At 38.7% G+C, this 17,458-nt stretch overlaps 1 protein-coding gene and 1 pseudogene across 2 annotated transcripts; both read left to right on the top strand.

The window, feature by feature from the left end:
• Nucleotides 1–9,637: 9,637 nt before the first annotated feature.
• LOC121967630 (BRCA1-associated RING domain protein 1-like) lies at nucleotides 9,638–12,973 on the top strand. 2 transcript variants are annotated; one of them, XM_042517969.1, is made up of 10 exons: nucleotides 9,638–9,973; nucleotides 10,079–10,177; nucleotides 10,292–10,345; nucleotides 10,427–10,500; nucleotides 10,585–10,692; nucleotides 10,780–11,046; nucleotides 11,131–11,498; nucleotides 12,163–12,336; nucleotides 12,486–12,586; nucleotides 12,832–12,973. In XM_042517969.1, the coding sequence occupies exons 2-10, from the start codon at nucleotides 10,089–10,091 to the stop codon at nucleotides 12,839–12,841; spliced, it is 1,245 nt and encodes a 414-aa protein (XP_042373903.1). In that variant the 5' UTR covers nucleotides 9,638–9,973; nucleotides 10,079–10,088; the 3' UTR covers nucleotides 12,842–12,973. The 2 variants fall into 2 exon arrangements, with proteins under 2 accessions (XP_042373903.1, XP_042373902.1); XM_042517968.1 differs by having other exon boundaries at nucleotides 10,076–10,177.
• LOC122055211 lies at nucleotides 12,848–15,579 on the top strand (annotated as a pseudogene).
• The last annotated feature ends 1,879 nt before the right edge of the window (nucleotides 15,580–17,458 follow it).

Below are 17,458 nucleotides of genomic sequence, written 5' to 3'. Positions count from 1 at the left end.
ATCAGGCCATAGCCTGATCGGTCCAGGAAAGCCCTGATCGGTCTGTGGACCGATCAGGTTATAGGTGGATCGGTCCACAGACCGATCTTCCTATCTTTCTCCCGAAATCTGTTGCCTCCTGATCGGTCTACAGACCGATCAGTAATTCTCACAGAGAGGTACTGATCGGTTACTGATCGGTCTGGTGATCGATCAGCTAACCATAGTATTACTGGATCGGTCAACAGACCGATCCAATAACCATAGTATCACTGGATCGGTCAACAGACCGATCCAATGCCTATGTAGGTTTTAGAGCTTTCCACCCTAAACCCTAAAGCTTTCCTGGTCTAGAGAACGAGCTACCGAGCCCTCTCTGACCTAGTCCGAAGAACGAGCTACCGAGCCCTCTCTGACTTCGTCCGGTCTAGAGAACGAGCTCCCGAGCCCTCTCCGACTTCGTCCGGTCCAGAGAACGAGCTACCGAGCCCTCTCTGACCTAGTCCGGAGAACGAGCTCCCGAGCCCTCTCTGACTTCGTCCGGTCCAGAGAACGAGCTACCGAGCCCTCTCTGACTTCGTCCGGTCCAGAGAACGAGCTACCGAGCCCTCTCAGACCTAGTTCGGAGAACGAGCTACCGAGCCCTCCCCGACTTCGTGTGCCAAGTTTTCATGCTTGAACTTTTCCCTTCCACCTGATCAACCTTGATCAGTAATCAATCCGAGTTTAATTAATATTTGATACAAACTTAAATCAGTGTCAACATCAAAACAACAGCCAGGTTAGACTGTATCAACAGTAGAGACTCTAATTATGTTTGCTAAGTGTCCATGTTCTTTTTGCTAATCAAATACAAGCTTAATCCTGGCCTCTAGCTCGACATCTTTTTTGACCAGATCTGAGGCATGGGTAGTTTTCAACTCCTTTAGTTTGTTACAGAGGTCTTGAGCTTTAGTAGTGTTTTCATCTAAATCATCCACCGCCTGGACCTTCCTTGCCTTTTCCAACCAGAGCTTAGGGCTGTAAACAGGCCGAGCTGAGCCGAGCTTTGGGGTGTTCAAGCTTGTTTGATAAGATAATCGAGCCGAGCTTAAAATGAACTAAGCTTTTGAAATGAGTGTTCAAGCTTGGCTTGGTTTATTTTTTATGAGCTTGAGCTTGTTTAAAGCTTGGCTTGAGCTTGGTTCGTTTAGATGTTATCAAGCTTTCAATTCAAGTTTGGCTTGAGCTTGGTTCGAGCTTGGCTTGAGCTTGGTTTGAGCTTGGTTCATTTAGATGTTATCAAGCTCTCAATTCAAGCTTGTTTGATTGTTTGAAATTTTTAATTATTTGATTGGTTATTAAGATTGATAATTTAAATTTATTTATTTATTTTATTTTATTTTATTGTTTATTTAGCATATTGAAAAGAGTTTTATTAATAAATATGGTTCGTGAACATTGTTCACGAACGTTGTTCACGAATGTTAACGAGCTGAACACATATGTGTTCAAGTTTGTTTGTTTAGCTTAACGAGCTGTTCAAGCTTGTTTGTTTAATTAATCTAATGTATATTGAACGAACATAAACCAGCTCTTACCAAGTCGAACACCAAGCTTGTTCACGAACGCTTGGTTCATTTACAGCTCTACCAGAGCTTGGCTTCGCTTGTTTTTAGGGTGGCCTCTAGTTTTTGTGCTTTATCGCCTCTGAGCTAGCTAGTTCCCGAGCTTCTTGTACTTTCTGTTAGAGTGTATACTAAAAGTCTAGTTTTTGTATAAACATTTATTTAGAAATAAAGAATCACAATGGTCAAATACCTACATTTATATGCTAAGTGTAGTTGTTCAATTAATTTATATCGTAGATAAAATAGTGTGTGGTGTCACACGCAGAAGATCATGTTATCAGTTCGTTATAAATTATAAACAGTTGCTCACGACTAAGGTGGAAAGGAACAAATCATTGGAATAGTCATAGTGTAATTAAGTATTAGTTTATCTTGACTAATAAATTACACTAGTACACTCTAAGTGTATTGAGTAGGACCAATTAAGGCAAGTTCTTTTTATACTGACATAATAAAAGAACAAGTCCTTATTTATTATGGAAGTGTGTGCTCTTAATCCTAATATAATAATAAGCACATATATTTAATATTTATTTCTTTGACTTATCAAAGGGTGAGGTTTAGCTCGATAAATCAATATGCCCGATAAGTTGGGAAATGATATTACTTATAGTGTGTGTTGTTGATTATAGAAGGAATTTGTGTCCTAGTTATCTAGGTTGAGAATGCCCCTAAGAGGAGCTCATAAGGATTGTCATGTTAAACCTTGTAGGTGGACTTAGTCCGACATGACAATGAAGTTGAGTGGTACTACTCTTGGAGTTAGATATTAATTAAGTGAGTTGTCAGTAACTTACTTAATTAGTGGACATTCGTTATCTTAAACACAGGGAGACTAACACACTCATGATAAGGAGCCCATAATATAATTTGGAATTAGTGCGGTAGTGCGATAATAACTCTCTAATGGAATGAGTTATTATCGATGAACTTGAGTTGTGTGTTCGGGGCGAACACGGGATACTCAAGCTCATCGAAATTCCAAAATCAATTTCTCCTCTAGGTCCCTGTCGTAGTCTCATTAAAGTCTCAAGTCCATCCAAATATAAGCCCATCTTGTTGTCCAAGAAGGGGGCCGGCCCAATGCTTGGTGACCAAGCAAGGGCCGACCACATTATCCTCTTAAGGGGCCGACCCCTTGCTTGGTGCCCAAGCAAGAGGGGGCCGACCACATTAATTCAAACAAGGAGGGGTGTTTTGAATTTTTAAAATCTTCTCTTTGTAGAAATCTACAAGTTGTAAAAGAGAGATTTTAAAATTAAAAACTTTCCTTATTTGAATTAGGCCACATGTTTTAAAAGAAAGTTAAAGGTTTTAAAAGTTTCCTTTTTTTAACCATCCTCATGGTTTAGAAAAAAAAAGAAAGAGAAGTTTTAAAATTTAAATTTTCTATCATCATGTTAAAAAAAGAAATTTTTATTAGAGAAGTTTTAAATTTTAAAACATGGTTTTAATTTTTGAAACTTTCCTTTTTTAACATCCACTTTAGGAAAGAGAGCTTGTTAAATTTTATAAGAGAATTTCTTCTTGTAAAATTTTATTAAAAATTATTATTCTTTCCTTGATGAGGTGGTCGACCACCTTGCTTGGTGCCCAAGTAAGGGGCCGACAAATAGGATTGAAGCAAATCAATAATTTAGTGATTGATTCAATCAAGAGGAAAGAAAAGGAAAAATAAAAGGAAAAAGGAAAAACTCTTGCAAGATTTTAATTTTTCTAAAAATTCTTCCCTTATTTGCCTTGGGCAAGTAATATAAAAGAAGGGGTGAGAAGGCCTCATGATACAACAACTCTTATTCTCTTGCTTGGAGGATCTCTTGGTGGCCGACCCTCTCTCTTCTTCTTTTCCCTTTGCTCTCTTCTCCTTGGTGGTGGTGGTGGCTGGATTTTAGAGGAAGAGGAAGAAAGCTTTTGGGTGGTGTTCATCTTGGAGGATCGTCGCCCACACGACGTCCAAGGCGAGGCGAGGAATACAGCAGAAGATCTCGAGGTCATTAGTTTACAAAGAGAAGGTATAATTAGCAATTATTTTCCGCATCATGCTAGTTATTTCTTTTTGTAAGAATTCCAAACACAAGAGGCATTAGATCTAGTTTTTTGAATTAGTTTTTCGAGTTTGTGTTTTCTTCTTTTCGAATTTGTGATTCGATTGTTCCTTTTGGTTAATCTAGAGTTATTTAAGGAAATTAAATATTAGCTTTCCTTAAAAGGTTTTGTCTAGGCGGTGGTGGTTGCTCCTATATCCAAGAAGGTCATGTGCCTCGCCATGCAGTCCTGGAAGCCAATTTTAGAAATTAATATTTAATGAAATTAATAACATAGGTGGATTTGAATCAATAGTGTTAAGTTCCGTTTGCGATTCAAATCTAAACCATTAAGAACAGATAAGTTAAATTTGGAATCAATGATGTTAAGTTCCATCTGCGATTCCTAATTTAACTTCTAAAGAATACAATAGGTTATTTAAGGAAAGGTTCGACACTTGTACAAAATTTTTGTACAGTGAAACCGGTACGATTTTCGTAGGACTAACCAACACTTTCCTCTCTAGCTCACTCAGCAAGTCAACTTGTGTCTGACCTCTTTGTTGTGCCACCATGTTGGGAATTCAGGCGGGGGTTAGAGAGGATTCCAATTCTATTATGTCACCTCAGTACCTCATTCGTGTGTTCCAGGATACGTTCATCCCAACCCCCGAAAGATGAAGAAAAGCATTATTAGTAGTATTCGAGTTAAAAAGAAAAGCCAGTCGAAAATTTTTCGCAGTTAAGTCTTGGGTAAACCAATCCACCAGCCTCATTGTAGTGCGACCTTTTGTCTGGGTCATCGAGTCCTCCCAGACCTTTGCTATTAAGCCCTTCAGTTGTAGGTGTCCGTCGGTCGGAGAGGGATCCGAAGACGAGGTTACACCTTGAACAAATGGCAGGTTGAAGGCTTGTTTGGGACCTAAATCTTTTTGAATTGAATTTATAGAATTCTTCCTATATATTGAACTAAGGAATAGTGTGTCCCAAGGTAGGGTACCATAGTTAGACCTTCTAATGATAGATTAAGTATCTGGAGTTCGAAATTCAGCTACAAAGTATTATGGAGAATTTTCTCCTTAATGAATGGTGGATCTGAGAACATTGGTTGTCAGGATGAATCTCTGTGTATATTTTTTTGATTTATCTAGATGATCAATGGAGCCAAACTAATTATTTCAGGATTAATCGAGTCCAAGACTTAGATACTTAAATACCAACTAAAAAATTAGGGAATAGAGTAAGAGTAATATTTTTTAATAAGGATGATTGTTCAATTAGTATTCACTAGAAAATATTTCAATTCTGAGTTTATTTGTGTAGTCGACCATAGAAAATACGGATTTAATTAAATTCAAATTTATAGGACGAAATATATCCTATTTAAATTCAGGGTTGCTATTTATGCACCTCACCATAATTTCATTCTTATAATACACTCATAACTGGTAGGACCCATCATTTTATGCTTATTTTTGCAACCATAAAATGCTTAAGACCACGTAATTCAACTTAAATTTATAAAACTCTATTAGCTCATGACAAAGGATGGGAGACCAATTTAGGGCGGTATAATTCCCACTCAAGTTTATAAAAGTTTCTTATTCGCTGATAATTCATTAGGTCGAACACTAGGCACAGGTTGAATCAGCGTTGGATTTGTTCTATCGAAAGTTAGAACATGAACCCTCTGGTTTTTTGTGGGTCCTTGTATTTTAAAAAATAGTTAATCGGATTGAGTAACATCGATGATTGATCTGATCCTATTAAAATTTTTTGTTGATCATCAATTACCAAAATAAATCAAAAGTACTTATGACATACAATCTAAAATCCTAATATCACTTGATTGTAAGTTCCATTTAAATTTATTTTACAAATATATAAAATCAAACTCTAAATATTTAAAAAATAATTAAGCATCCTTATTGCCTGGGTCCTTCTTCTATATAAGGAGTTAGTTGTACTTATCAGTTGCTGTAAATAATTCTACTAGTGTAATTACATGATAACAACAAGTGCCAATGTGGCATTTCCAGATTTCTCTCCTAAGCCATTTCCAAGGGACGATCGCTGGCATAATCGAGATAATTGGAATGGTCCTATGGTATTCCTAAGAGCATCGCTTTAGGGTATCTCTAATACTTAAATTTTTTCATAATATTTGCACTAATATCGTAACAAAAATAAAAATTTGTACTATTATCTTCGTAATAAAAAAATACTCATACAACTTTTGTTTATAGATTGTACGGTATAAATTATATATCTTTATTTATTATTTTTTTTATTTAATATTTTTATATAATTTTTACTTATTATTTTAATTATTTCTACTTTTAATTAATAAATTAATCAAATTGTGATTTTTAGTGTAATTGTGTCGTGTTCATCGGTCAGCGCTCCAATTGGACTGGGAGGCACAGATCTATGGCTTTATAAGGATTGGACGCCGAAATGTTTCGACGTCGTGTTCTCATTTTCCACGCGCGCACGCTCTCCTCAATTTTTTACTTTGCATGTGATCATCTCCGAAAGTTGAAGAAGACGGATGCTAGTTTGTGACGCTTCTATTGACTGCTTATGTATTTCGTTTGGATTTATAATCATAGGCTACGTTAGTGCCGAGTCAGGAAAGAGGTCCCGGCGTTGACTCTCCGATACTTAAGTCAGTCACCGGTAATAAAGATGAAAGCGGAGCAAGTAGAGCAATGAACAGTAGCAACACAGTATTATGCATATCTCCGTTGAAATTTAAACTCCCTTTTATATAGAGCTCCTGTAGCGCGTATGCACGCTTCCCAAGATGAGTGTGCGTCCTTAAATTTTTTTTAAAAAAAAGATGTGTTAGTAAAGTATCTCTGACACAGTACCTTAACGAGCCGAGCATATTTCTGAAGTGAAGTGGAAGCTTTTGTCGTACGATTTTCTGTATGACCATACCACCTGTTGACGACACTAGCTCCCAAAAGGATATCACCAGATACGATGTTGTGTCTGTTGTTGGGCTGAGCGGAAAATCCGCTGGGCTCGGGTTTCCGCTGTCCACTCGGGTGGAACCTTGCTGTATGCACCGTCACTCATCTGTTCGGCTGTGTGTAGTCCGCTCGGCAATAACTCTATTTCGTTGTTCTGTTCTGAGTACCGTTATAGGATCGAGAGGGATAGTCGTTCGGCCCGGCTTTTGCATATACTTGATATTTATTCCTTTATTGAGCGTCGGATGCTCGGAGAGCTGTCGAGCCGGAGATGATGTCGGATCGTCCCTTTCTCCTCTCGATCGGGCAACCCTCTCGTTCGATCGGTCGTCGATGATGTTAGAGTGTTGACTGTCTTGAGTTTGATTTCCACCGTGGCCGCTACCCCCGTTCGGGGTGGGGCCTCTCCTTATCACTGCATCACACCCAGAACGGGGGTAGCGGTCATGGTGGAAGTCAAAGTAAAGACGGTCAACGCTTCGACATCATCGGCTGATCGAGTGAGAGGGTTACCCGATCGGGAGGAGAAAGGCCCGATCCGACATCATCTCCGACTCGACAGCTCACCGAGCACCCGACGCTCAATAAAGGAACAAATGCCAAGTATATGCAGAAGCAGGGCCGAGCGGCTACCCCACTCGACCCTACAACGGTACTCGGAACAGAACAGTGGAGCAAAGTTATTGTCGAGCGGACTACACACAGCCGAGCGAACGAGTGACAGTGCATACAGCAAAGTTCCGCCCGAGCGAACAGCAGAAACACGAGCCGAGCGGTTTTCCCGTTCAGCCCAACAACAGACACAACACTTTATCTGGTGACATCCTTTTGGAAGCTAGTGTCGTCGACAGACGACATGGTTAGACAGAAGATTGTACGGTGGAAAATTTCACTGTCACTTCAGAAATATGCTCGGTTCGTTAAGATACTGTGCCAGAGACACTTTACTAACACGTCTTTTCTGGAAAAATTTAGGGACACGTGCTTGTCTTGGAAGTGTGCATGCGCGCTATAGGAACTTTATATAAAGGGGGGTCTAAGGTTCAGTGGAGGTATGCGTAATAATGTTGTTGCTCCTGTTCATTGCTCTAGTTGCTCTACTTTCATCTTTATTACCAGTGACTGAGTTCAGCGTCGGAGGATTAATGCCTAGGACCCTTTCCTTGGCTCGCTACTGGCGTAGTCTATGATTATAAGTATGAGCAGAATCCACAAACGATCAATAGAAGCGTCACATCTCAACATCCATCTTTTTAGACTTTTGAACAGGATCACATTTCTTCCTCATACTTCTCTCTTTCAATGGTGGACTTGGTGCAAAACCATATTAATACCATAGTGCGTCAGGTTGTTATTGCTTTTCATTTCTTGTGTGGCTATGCTGGTTAGTTGATAAGTGCTCTTCATGACAGACAGCGTACATAACGAAATTGAAGGGGCAGATTTCGCATCTCATGATCAGTGCAGATTATGCCCTGTCCCAAGCTCAAGAGACTAAGCTACGGTCCTTGGCTGAGTGCCTGGAGAAGAAGGCCAAGGCAATCGAAGATGAAAATTCGCACTCGCACCTTTCAAAACAGAGGACAAAGGTCCGGATTGAAATCTACGAGAGTAAGGCTGAATTGGAGGAGGCCCAATCCAAGGTGGAAGTGATAAGCTCTATGCTAAAGGAAGCCGAGGCCAAGCTGGAGGAGGTGAGAACTGAGCTTCAATCTGCTGAGACGAAAGCTAGCCGAAGCAGGAGGATGACCATTTTGTGTCTCTTGGTCATAGCCATCCAAGCTATTGTTTTTTTGTATTTTTATTCTATTTTGAAAAATGTGTAGAATTAATCAGAAACATCTTTGACAATTGGAGAAACATCTTTGACAATGAACAATGATATGTGCAACTCAAAACTACTATATCTTTTGGCTATAATTTCATGTCATTAAACGATTTTTTTTTTATAATTCACGCGTCTTAATCTTCAATTCAATTAGTTGGTGGACCTATAAAATTAACTAATTATGATAATTAAGCTGGTCAATGATAGAGCTATAATCGATTCAAGTCGTCTCTTTAGAACCGTGTGATAGTTGAGACATGAGGTGTTATCACATGAAGTCTTAGGGTTGAAACTCAACTTGTCCGAGCATGCTCTCTCTCATGTCTTGACCACTTGCACTAATGACCAGTAGTTATCCGTGATTTTACTTCCTCCGTATTAACTTAGGGACGGATTGATTGAGGTATTGGGACGAACAAATCATCTTTTGTCGTATATAATTGAACCAAGTCAAGTTTGAGCTAGCCTAGGCTCAACTTGATTTATATTAGGCAGGTCAAGCTCGCTGGAGCCTAGTTGTAGCTCGTGTTCAATAAGTAATTATGAGTTTTAGCTCAAATTTTTTGTAATTATTTAAATTAATTTATTATATATTATATCTTATAAAAATATATACTATTACTATTTATTTGACTCGATAAGCAGACTGAACTAATAATAATTAAGCTCAAGTTTAATTCGATTTCAAATCAAGTCAACTCGAACTCAATTAATTTTAAGCTCGAGTCAAGTTTTATCCAAGCCGTTTATAAACGATAATTTTTTATTCGATTTTTATTTAATATCAGGAGCACATTAATGAATATTAATAATCTTCTTAACTAATTACCTAATTTAAGGACCTGGACGAATTGACGGAGCGTTAGTAGGAAGGAATCATCTTTTTACCACGTAACGTAAGCATCGAATTGAATTAAAAAAATATTTTCTTTAATTTAGAAAAAGTTAATTTTAATTTAAAATTACTAAATTAACCTTTTTTTTAATAAATCTATTTTTTATTATTTCTACATTTTCCATTATTTTTAAATTTTATTTTTTTCTCTAATTTTTATTTTTATATTTGCTAATTTTCTAACATTATTTGAATTCTTTATTATTATCTTTCAAAAAAAATTTTGTCTCGGCGAGCGCGGGCGAACACGATTCACACTGCCAGCTGACGTCACCGATTGGAGGCAGAGATCTATGGCTCTACAAGGGTTGGATGCCGAACCGTTTCGACGCGTCGTTCTCATTAACACTGGCGCACTCTCTGCTTCTCTACTTCCTTGCTTCCCATTGTCGGCGTCCGCCGCAGCCACACACATTCGTTGCAGCTACACACATTCTTGGCAGCAGCAAGCCTTAAATTCTGTTCTTATATTTACGTCTATGCATTTCTTCTTCACTGCTACCTCTTTTTTTAGAAAAAAGAAATCATAGCAGAAGAGACTCCTACCTTATACTGTTATTTTGTTCATCTTCTCCCCCTTCGTCATAATATCTCTACGTTTTCAGCCAACGCACCCAAAGACCAACCTTTTTGTAAGCTACAGCCACGTGATTAAGGAGGTAATTCTATTGTGTTTACTTTCAACTCTACAATGGAAGCTACGTAGATGTAAAATGGAAGAACTCATGTGGATTTCTCTTTTAATGTTTTCCTTCTTTTAGTAGTGTTACAAAGATGATTGATGCGGAAGAGATATCCCAATTGTGGAGTCAATTTCTCAATTATCTCATCAAATTAGAGAAGGAGCTGAAATGCTTCAAATGGTAGTGTTATTCAGTCATTCTAAGGCTTCAATCTCTAGCTTCAGGGATAAGAATAATTTTCTTTTCATTTGAGAGTTTATTTAGAATGAAATAATAGGTCTTATTTTCTTGCAGCAAGGGTTTGCTTAGAACACCAAAATTATTACCTTGTAATCACATAGTTTGCAGGTATTTGTGTTCATTTGTGTGTTATTCCAAATCTGATGATAGATAATACTAATACAGAGTCATTGCTCTGAGTGTATTCAGTGACTGTATTATCACTCCTTTAACCAGTGAACGTTCTGTTTGCCGTTCTTGTCAAAACCCTTTTCGATACGAAGGTATGAATTTGATACAATTGGCAACTTTTACACAGCTTTGAAGTTATAAATCATTTCATGTGTGTTTCTTATAAATATTTGCAGACGCTAGGCATGCTTTTCACGTAGAAAGGATGGTGAGCCTTTTTCAAGAGATGGATGCTGCTATTGGCAGCATTATTCAACAGAGACCACCACCTAAAAATGTGTTTGGTATGCAAAATTCTCAACTTAGGATGAAGCGTCCTAGCTTGTGATGTCTGCAGCTGCAACACACTCTAATAAATATTTCACTTGCAGGTGATAAACCACAAGGAGTACATAATGCACAAGATAAATCATGCCATTCACCCCTCTCCAAAAAAGTTTCACTTGCAGGAGATGAACCATCAGAAGTACATAATGGACAAGACAAACCAAGCCATTCGTGCCTCTCTAAAAAAGTTTCACTTGAAGGAGATGAACCGGAAGGAGTACATAATGCAGGAGATAAACCAAGCCATTCACTCCTCTCTAAACTTGCAGGAGATAAACCAAGTCATTCACTCCTCTCTGAAACTGTGCCCGGTATGCAAAATTCTCAACTTAGGATGAAGCGTCCTAGCTTGTGATGTCTGTAGTTGCAACACACTAATAAATTTTCACTTGCAGGTGATAAACCAAGTCATTCACACCTCTCCAAAAAAGTTTCGCTTGAAGGAGATGAACCGCCAGGAGAACATAATGCACAAGATAAACCAAGCCATTCACACCTCTCAAAAAAAAATTCACTTGCAGAAGATGAACCATCAGGAGTACATAATGCACAAGATAGACCAAACCATTCAGGTTTACATGGTTTTCCATCTTCCAATTACAGGACTTCAAAAAGAAGAGTAGATGAAGGAAAATATGAAGCAATGCCAAATAGAAGCACGGATTCTGAAGAACATTTGAACCTGAAGGAGTCCAGTTATTTCCCTTCATTTGGTGAAAATTCTGATTCTAAATTGCACAAATATAATAGTTATCCTGAACAAGTAAGTTGCTATTTGTTTGCACCTCTTTATGAATAACATGGTTGTGTTCCAGAAGTTCTATTAGTTGCATAGCCTTAGAGTCAATCAAATTGATATTTGCTTTTCTGTGCATTTATAGTAGATTTATGTTAACCTCCCTGCTGATCTGGTAAATTTGAATATGTGTAAGGAGGGCAAGTGCAAAATGCATAATCCATGACTTGGAAACTTCTTATTAACCATAGTTTGTAGTATGTGGAATCTTGATTTTAGATTTTGCAAACATGTGTTTGTGTATCTTGACTATGCTGTCTCTCTAAAAGTATTCATAATATAGCATATTCTAAATGATAGTTGATAAAATTGTGCTGTATCCTAAATTAAATAACAAGAGCCAAACAAAGTTCACTTCTCGTAAATACATTGTTTCTTCTTTCATGAAAAGATAGAAAATTTATGAACCAATTTTGATACTACATCTTATTGATTTTAAGAGAAAAGGGCATGATCTATTTTTTTCTTCTTCTCCCTTTTCCAGGTTAGGATATGTGAACCTATACATTGTGGTAGTGATTTGCACTAACTTGAATTGCTGGATATTCAATTTCATACGGAATTAGCTTACTACATATTACTAACTTGTTAAGCAACAAATTCTGAGAACAAACAATCTTCTATATTATAGAATCTCAAAGCCTCTTCTCGAATGAAATATGGTGCTTCTCGGCTCAAGAATTTCAAGAAAACAAAGACGATGAAGAATGCAAATTCCCGGAATAATGCTAGTCCAGATTATCATAGTGGTAGACGTTTGTTTGGTGATGAATGCGCATTTTGCCATTCGTTTCGAATTATAGAGGTGATGTATATGTGAAGTATTGTCCTTCCCCTTTGTACTCAGTTTAAATTTTAGTTAACTCATGGTGTTATTCTGATCCTTTGAAATAGTAATCGTTTTTGCAGTGGATATTCTGCAACAATATTTTTTTTACAAATTGGCATTTGCAGGCTTCTGGACCTATGTATTGCTACAAAGATGGAAAACTCACTGCATTGGAGGAAGCAAACCAGCCTGATGGAATATATGTTCATGAAAAGTGCGTTGTATGGTAAGTTATTTCTTCGATAGATGTTTCAAAATTATGGGATTTCAAAGTAATTGCGTATGATGATTTATATTCTAGCTTGTCACATTCTTTCCACTGATTGTTACATCGCTAGTTAAATCCATATCTATTGTTTATTCTTGTGCCTTTAGCAATTCCTTCTTATCATTTAGAGTTCTGGACCTTAGATGGTTTATGCTTCTTCCTTTCTGATCCTTTTTCTGTTTGATGATTGTGTACTTACTTAGGACTCCCTAAGTGTATTTTTTTGGAGAAATCGTGAAAAACTTTGAGTTAGAACTAAAGCGAGCATCAAAGTTAAAATGCAGCAAATGTGGGTTGAAAGGTGCTGCTCTTGGGTGTTATGATGACAACTGCCTTAAGAGCTATCATGCCACTTGTGCAGTTCAAATCCCAGATTGTCGATGGGATTATGTAAGCTTCTACAGTGGCTCTTTTTTCTTCATTTTCACCCATATCTTGTTGGTTTCTTTTTGGTTGAGCAGCATGATTGTCGCATGATAACAGAGAACTTTTCATGTGTTGTGCCCTTCTCACTCTTTGGGAAAATTACCATGTGATGATGATTCTGGGAAGAACAACGGTACACATCTCCCATCTATTCAGATGTGTGTGCTCTTTCTCTTTGTATCATTTATAAATTTGTTGTGTACACTAATCAATTATATTGTGTTCCATGTCTCTAATCTTTTATGGTATCTTCCCTTGATAATGAATCTTCTAAACCTTCGGGGAAGCTAAAAGATGATCGAAATGATAATTGTGTTGCTGCAATGGATGTTTCAAATGAAATGATATTCATGGGCTCTGATCTCATGGCTTCAGAAAAGGTGATTAGGAAGAAATTCTATTGTCGTGCATTTTGAATCTTTGATCATAAATTCCAAGAAGTACAAAAATCGAAGTATACCTGATGTATATGTCTCTGGATCAATTTACAGAACCTCCTTGTTGAATTGGCTAGCTTGATTGGTGGAAAGGTGGTTGAAAGATGGACGCCTGAGGTAACACACGTCATTGTTTCAACTAGTCAGTGTGGTGCTTGCAGAAGAACATATGATTTCCTATTGGCTGTTTTGAGTTGGAAATGGATTCTCACAAGTCACAACAAAGTGTAAGTTCCAATAAAGAGAAAGGTTTTTTTATATCAATTTGTTCTTTATTTCAATCGCAGAGCAATTCCCATTTGTCCCTGCATTTAACATGCAAGTGAATTTCTTATCAAAGATGTTTGTGTGTTTATTAACTTAGAGAACATTAGTGCCTTTGTGATTTCTTGTCACTTGTGAAGTCATTAAATGAGTAGAAGAATTTCCATGCTTTGTTTCTAACTTCCAATATCTTTTGTTGTATTTCTCTCCTTTTCTTGGACGTCGTGTGGACGACGATCTACCAAGATAAAATCAACCCGAACCACTTCTTCTCCTCCAAGACTCTCGAACCACCAAGGGATGCCAAAATAGAAAATTTTCTTCTTTTTCTCCTCCAAGCAATCGGCCACCAAGTGCTACTCCTCTTCTTCTTCTTCCTCTCCAAGCAACCGGCCACAAGGATTTCCCAATCCTTTATGCCGCCGGCCCTAAGGAAGTAAAAAGAGGAGACAATGAGAAAAGTGCCGCCGGCTCTTATGGAAAAGAAAACAAAGAAAGAAGAAGAAAGGGGAGGGTCGGCCACAAGGAAGAGAGGAGAGGAGGCAAGGCTTAGGTTGTGTATCTCATAAGGCAACCTCTCATTCTCTTTTATAATCCTTGGTCATGGCAAAAAAAGAAAGTTTTAAACATAATTAAAACTTCCTTATTTGTGACCTCCCATTAAAAAGGAAATTTTAACAACAATTAAAATTTTTCTTTTCTAAATTTCCTATTGTACATGGCAATAAAGGAAAATTTTAAAATTAATGTAGACAACTACAAAAAGGAAAGATTAATTAAAACTTCTCTTTTTAAATCATTCCATATGGTTACATCTTCCATGTTCAATAAAAAAAAGATCAAAAGCTGTTGATGGTTAGTTAGCTCGGAGTTTTCATAGTTATTATTGTTCATCCATAAAAAGGGAAAAAAATAAAAATTTGATGCAGGGGTTAAGGTTAGCTTGGAGTTAGGACATCTGGTCGAGGAAGAGCCATTTGAAGTCAGGTTTGATGAAAAAGGCTTTGTAGATGGACCCAAGAAAAGAAGGCATAGTATAATCGACAAGGTTTGTGCTTTCTATTCTGTATGCTCCATGATGTTTAACTCAATTATTGCATTGCTCCAAAGTCGGCTTGGCCATGATCAAGAATTTGTAGTTGCTAAACATGCTAACATCTGTTATAAAGCATATATTATGCATAGCATGCTAAATATTGGGCATTTCTGTGTCAGGCAAAAAACTTATTTGCAGGTCTGCACTTTTATATAAGCAAACACTTCGATCAATCATCTGAACAGTCTCTTCGAGAACTTGTTGTGGCTAGTGGTGGAAGGGTGTTGGAGGTGGATTCTTTGATGCTGAAGGACCCTTCTCCAAGTGCATCTTCATTTGAATCATTTCTGTATTTCATTTACAATGAAGACTATCCGAAGGATTATAATCCGAGAGATTTTACAAAGATTAAAGATGAAAGATGTGAAGAAGTAATAGACGTGTTTGTGAAGACTGGTGCCCGAGCAGCAAGTAATAATAGAGTTTTGGATGCCATTGCTACTTTGGACGTCAAAATTTTGGATGTTATATGCCTTGATCAAGCAAACTAGTGGTGACTTTGATGCTTTTGCTCTTTCGGTGGAATTTTAACTTTTTTTGTTATTGTGGGGTTGCAGTGCTCCTTTTTGCTATGCTTTCAGCCAATTGGCAATGGATGTAAAATTGGATGGTCTTCATTTTGCTTGATTGTATGCTAAAGTTTCTTTTTGTAAATTGGATGGAAATGAAGTTACTTGTGATTGGTTTGCAATCAACTTCTCTTACTGAAAGGTTCATTATATTTGGCAGATGCTTTTCTTTCTGAAACATTTTTTGGTTTTGTTGTAAGGAAACTGCTTGCTGTTAAAGCATACATGTTAACTGCAGTTTCTGAAATTTGATAAACAGAAAAGATTTTGTTGAATTCAGTTGAAAGGTTCAATTCAGAGGAGAAAGCACAAGGAACCTTGACCATTTTACTTCGTGATTTCCAAACGAAATTGTATGAAAGAACATTATTAAACCTGTTATTTTTAAAACTATCTTAGAATAAAATGAAAAATTATTACCATTTTTTTGTGGATTTTATGGATTCAAGTCATTGGAATTGTACTTCCCTAGTGATGCGGTGATTAGGTGGGGCCCCATCCTGTTGCCGCGTGGAGGTCAAAGTCAAGATGATCAATGGGTGGACGGTGTTGGCCGGTCGGGCGAGTCATTCGCCGATCGAGGGTTGAGCACCAACCCATCATCTTGGGCATGGGGAGTAATCAAACCTACGCTCAAGGGACGTGTAGAAGCCGAGCCGAGCGGCTCCCCCGCTCAGCCTAACAGCAGACTTGACATCAGCTAGGCACGCAAACAGTGAGATACTCGTCGAGCATGTGGACGGGGGGTTTTGTGCCGAGCGGCTATCCTGCTCGGCCCGATGGCGGACGACACAGACAGTGGACTTTCAGTCGAGCGACTCTCGGGCTCGGCGCGACAGTGGACTTTCAGCCGAGCGATTATCCCGCTCAGAGTGGCAGCAGATAACGCAGGAATATCAGAATTCTGGCCAAGCGGCCATTCCGCTCTGTTAGGGCCGATGATCGTGGCTAGAGAGGGGGGTGTGAATAGCCGACCCCAAATCGTTCGTTTCTTTCTACAAATCAAGGTTAGCGCAGCGGAAATAACTAAATAGAAACGACAACGGAGAATAGCAAACCTCAAACTCGAACTCAACGATGTAACGAGGTTCGGAGATGAAACTCCTACTCCTCGGCGTGTCCGTAAGGTGGACGAAGCCTATCAATCCGTCGGTGGATGAGTCCCCGGAAAACCGGCTAATAAGAACTCCTTCTGGGTGGAGAAACCTCACCACAAACTCTTGCAACAGCAAGATCAGAGTACAAGTACAAGAAGCACAGCAAGATACAAATATAAAGATGAATGTAACAACTCTTGCTTGCCTTCTCGTCGTCGATTGAAATCTGTAGATGAAGCACCAACTTCATAGAATCACAGCAGCAGCTGAAACCAGTCGAAGAAGTCGAGGAAGCTCACGCGAAGCTTCGGAGCTCAGCAAAGCTCAAGAACACAGCTTTCAGAAGAACAGCAGCTCGGTTCCGAGGAGGAAGAAGAAGGAAGAAAGTAACTGCCCTCGATCTCCTTTTATAAACTCTGATATCCTGAGCCAACCTGCGAACCTGCAAGCAAAAAGGCCAGAACACAGAAGCCCGAAATAACCTAGCCGTTGAGTCACAACGGCTAGTCCTGGACCGATCGGTCGTGGGGACCGATCAGGATCTGTGCTGATCGGTCCCCAGACCGATCAGAACGCTTTCACAGAGAGTTGCCCAACTCTCTGTGCGTACCCTGATCGGTCCCGAGGACCGATCAGGCTTCCTGCTGATCGGTCCCCAGACCAATCAGTAAGCTCACAGAGGTACACTGATCGCTTTTTGATCGGTCTCCAGACCGATCCAGGTCTTGGTTTTTGCCCAAACCAAGTCCAAACCTATATCCGGTCAACCTTGACCTCTTGGTACATCATGCTTAGCATCCGATCACTCCCTTGACCTGCTAAGACTCCCCACCAAGTGTCCGGTCAATCCCTTTGACCCACTTGGACTTTTCTCTTCGTGTCAAGTATCCGGTCACTCCCTTGACCTACTTGACCTTCTCAACACCAGATGTCTGATCACC

This window comes from Zingiber officinale, chromosome 3B (genome assembly GCF_018446385.1).
Source record: "Zingiber officinale cultivar Zhangliang chromosome 3B, Zo_v1.1, whole genome shotgun sequence".
Taxonomy (NCBI): Eukaryota; Viridiplantae; Streptophyta; class Magnoliopsida; order Zingiberales; family Zingiberaceae; genus Zingiber; species Zingiber officinale.
Note: the sequence above shows the minus strand (reverse complement) of the source record. Positions and strands in the feature narration are given on the sequence as shown.

Excerpts from the sequence above, each read along its gene's own strand:
- LOC121967630 (XM_042517969.1), top strand. The coding sequence starts at position 10,089 with ATGATTGATGCGGAAGAGATATCCCAATTGTGGAGTCAATTTCTCAAT. Across the intron at positions 10,346-10,426 it reads TGTAATCACATAGTTTGCAG|TGACTGTATTATCACTCCTT; the intron begins GTATTTGTGTTC and ends GAGTGTATTCAG. Across the intron at positions 10,693-10,779 it reads ACCACCTAAAAATGTGTTTG|GTGATAAACCACAAGGAGTA; the intron begins GTATGCAAAATT and ends TTTCACTTGCAG.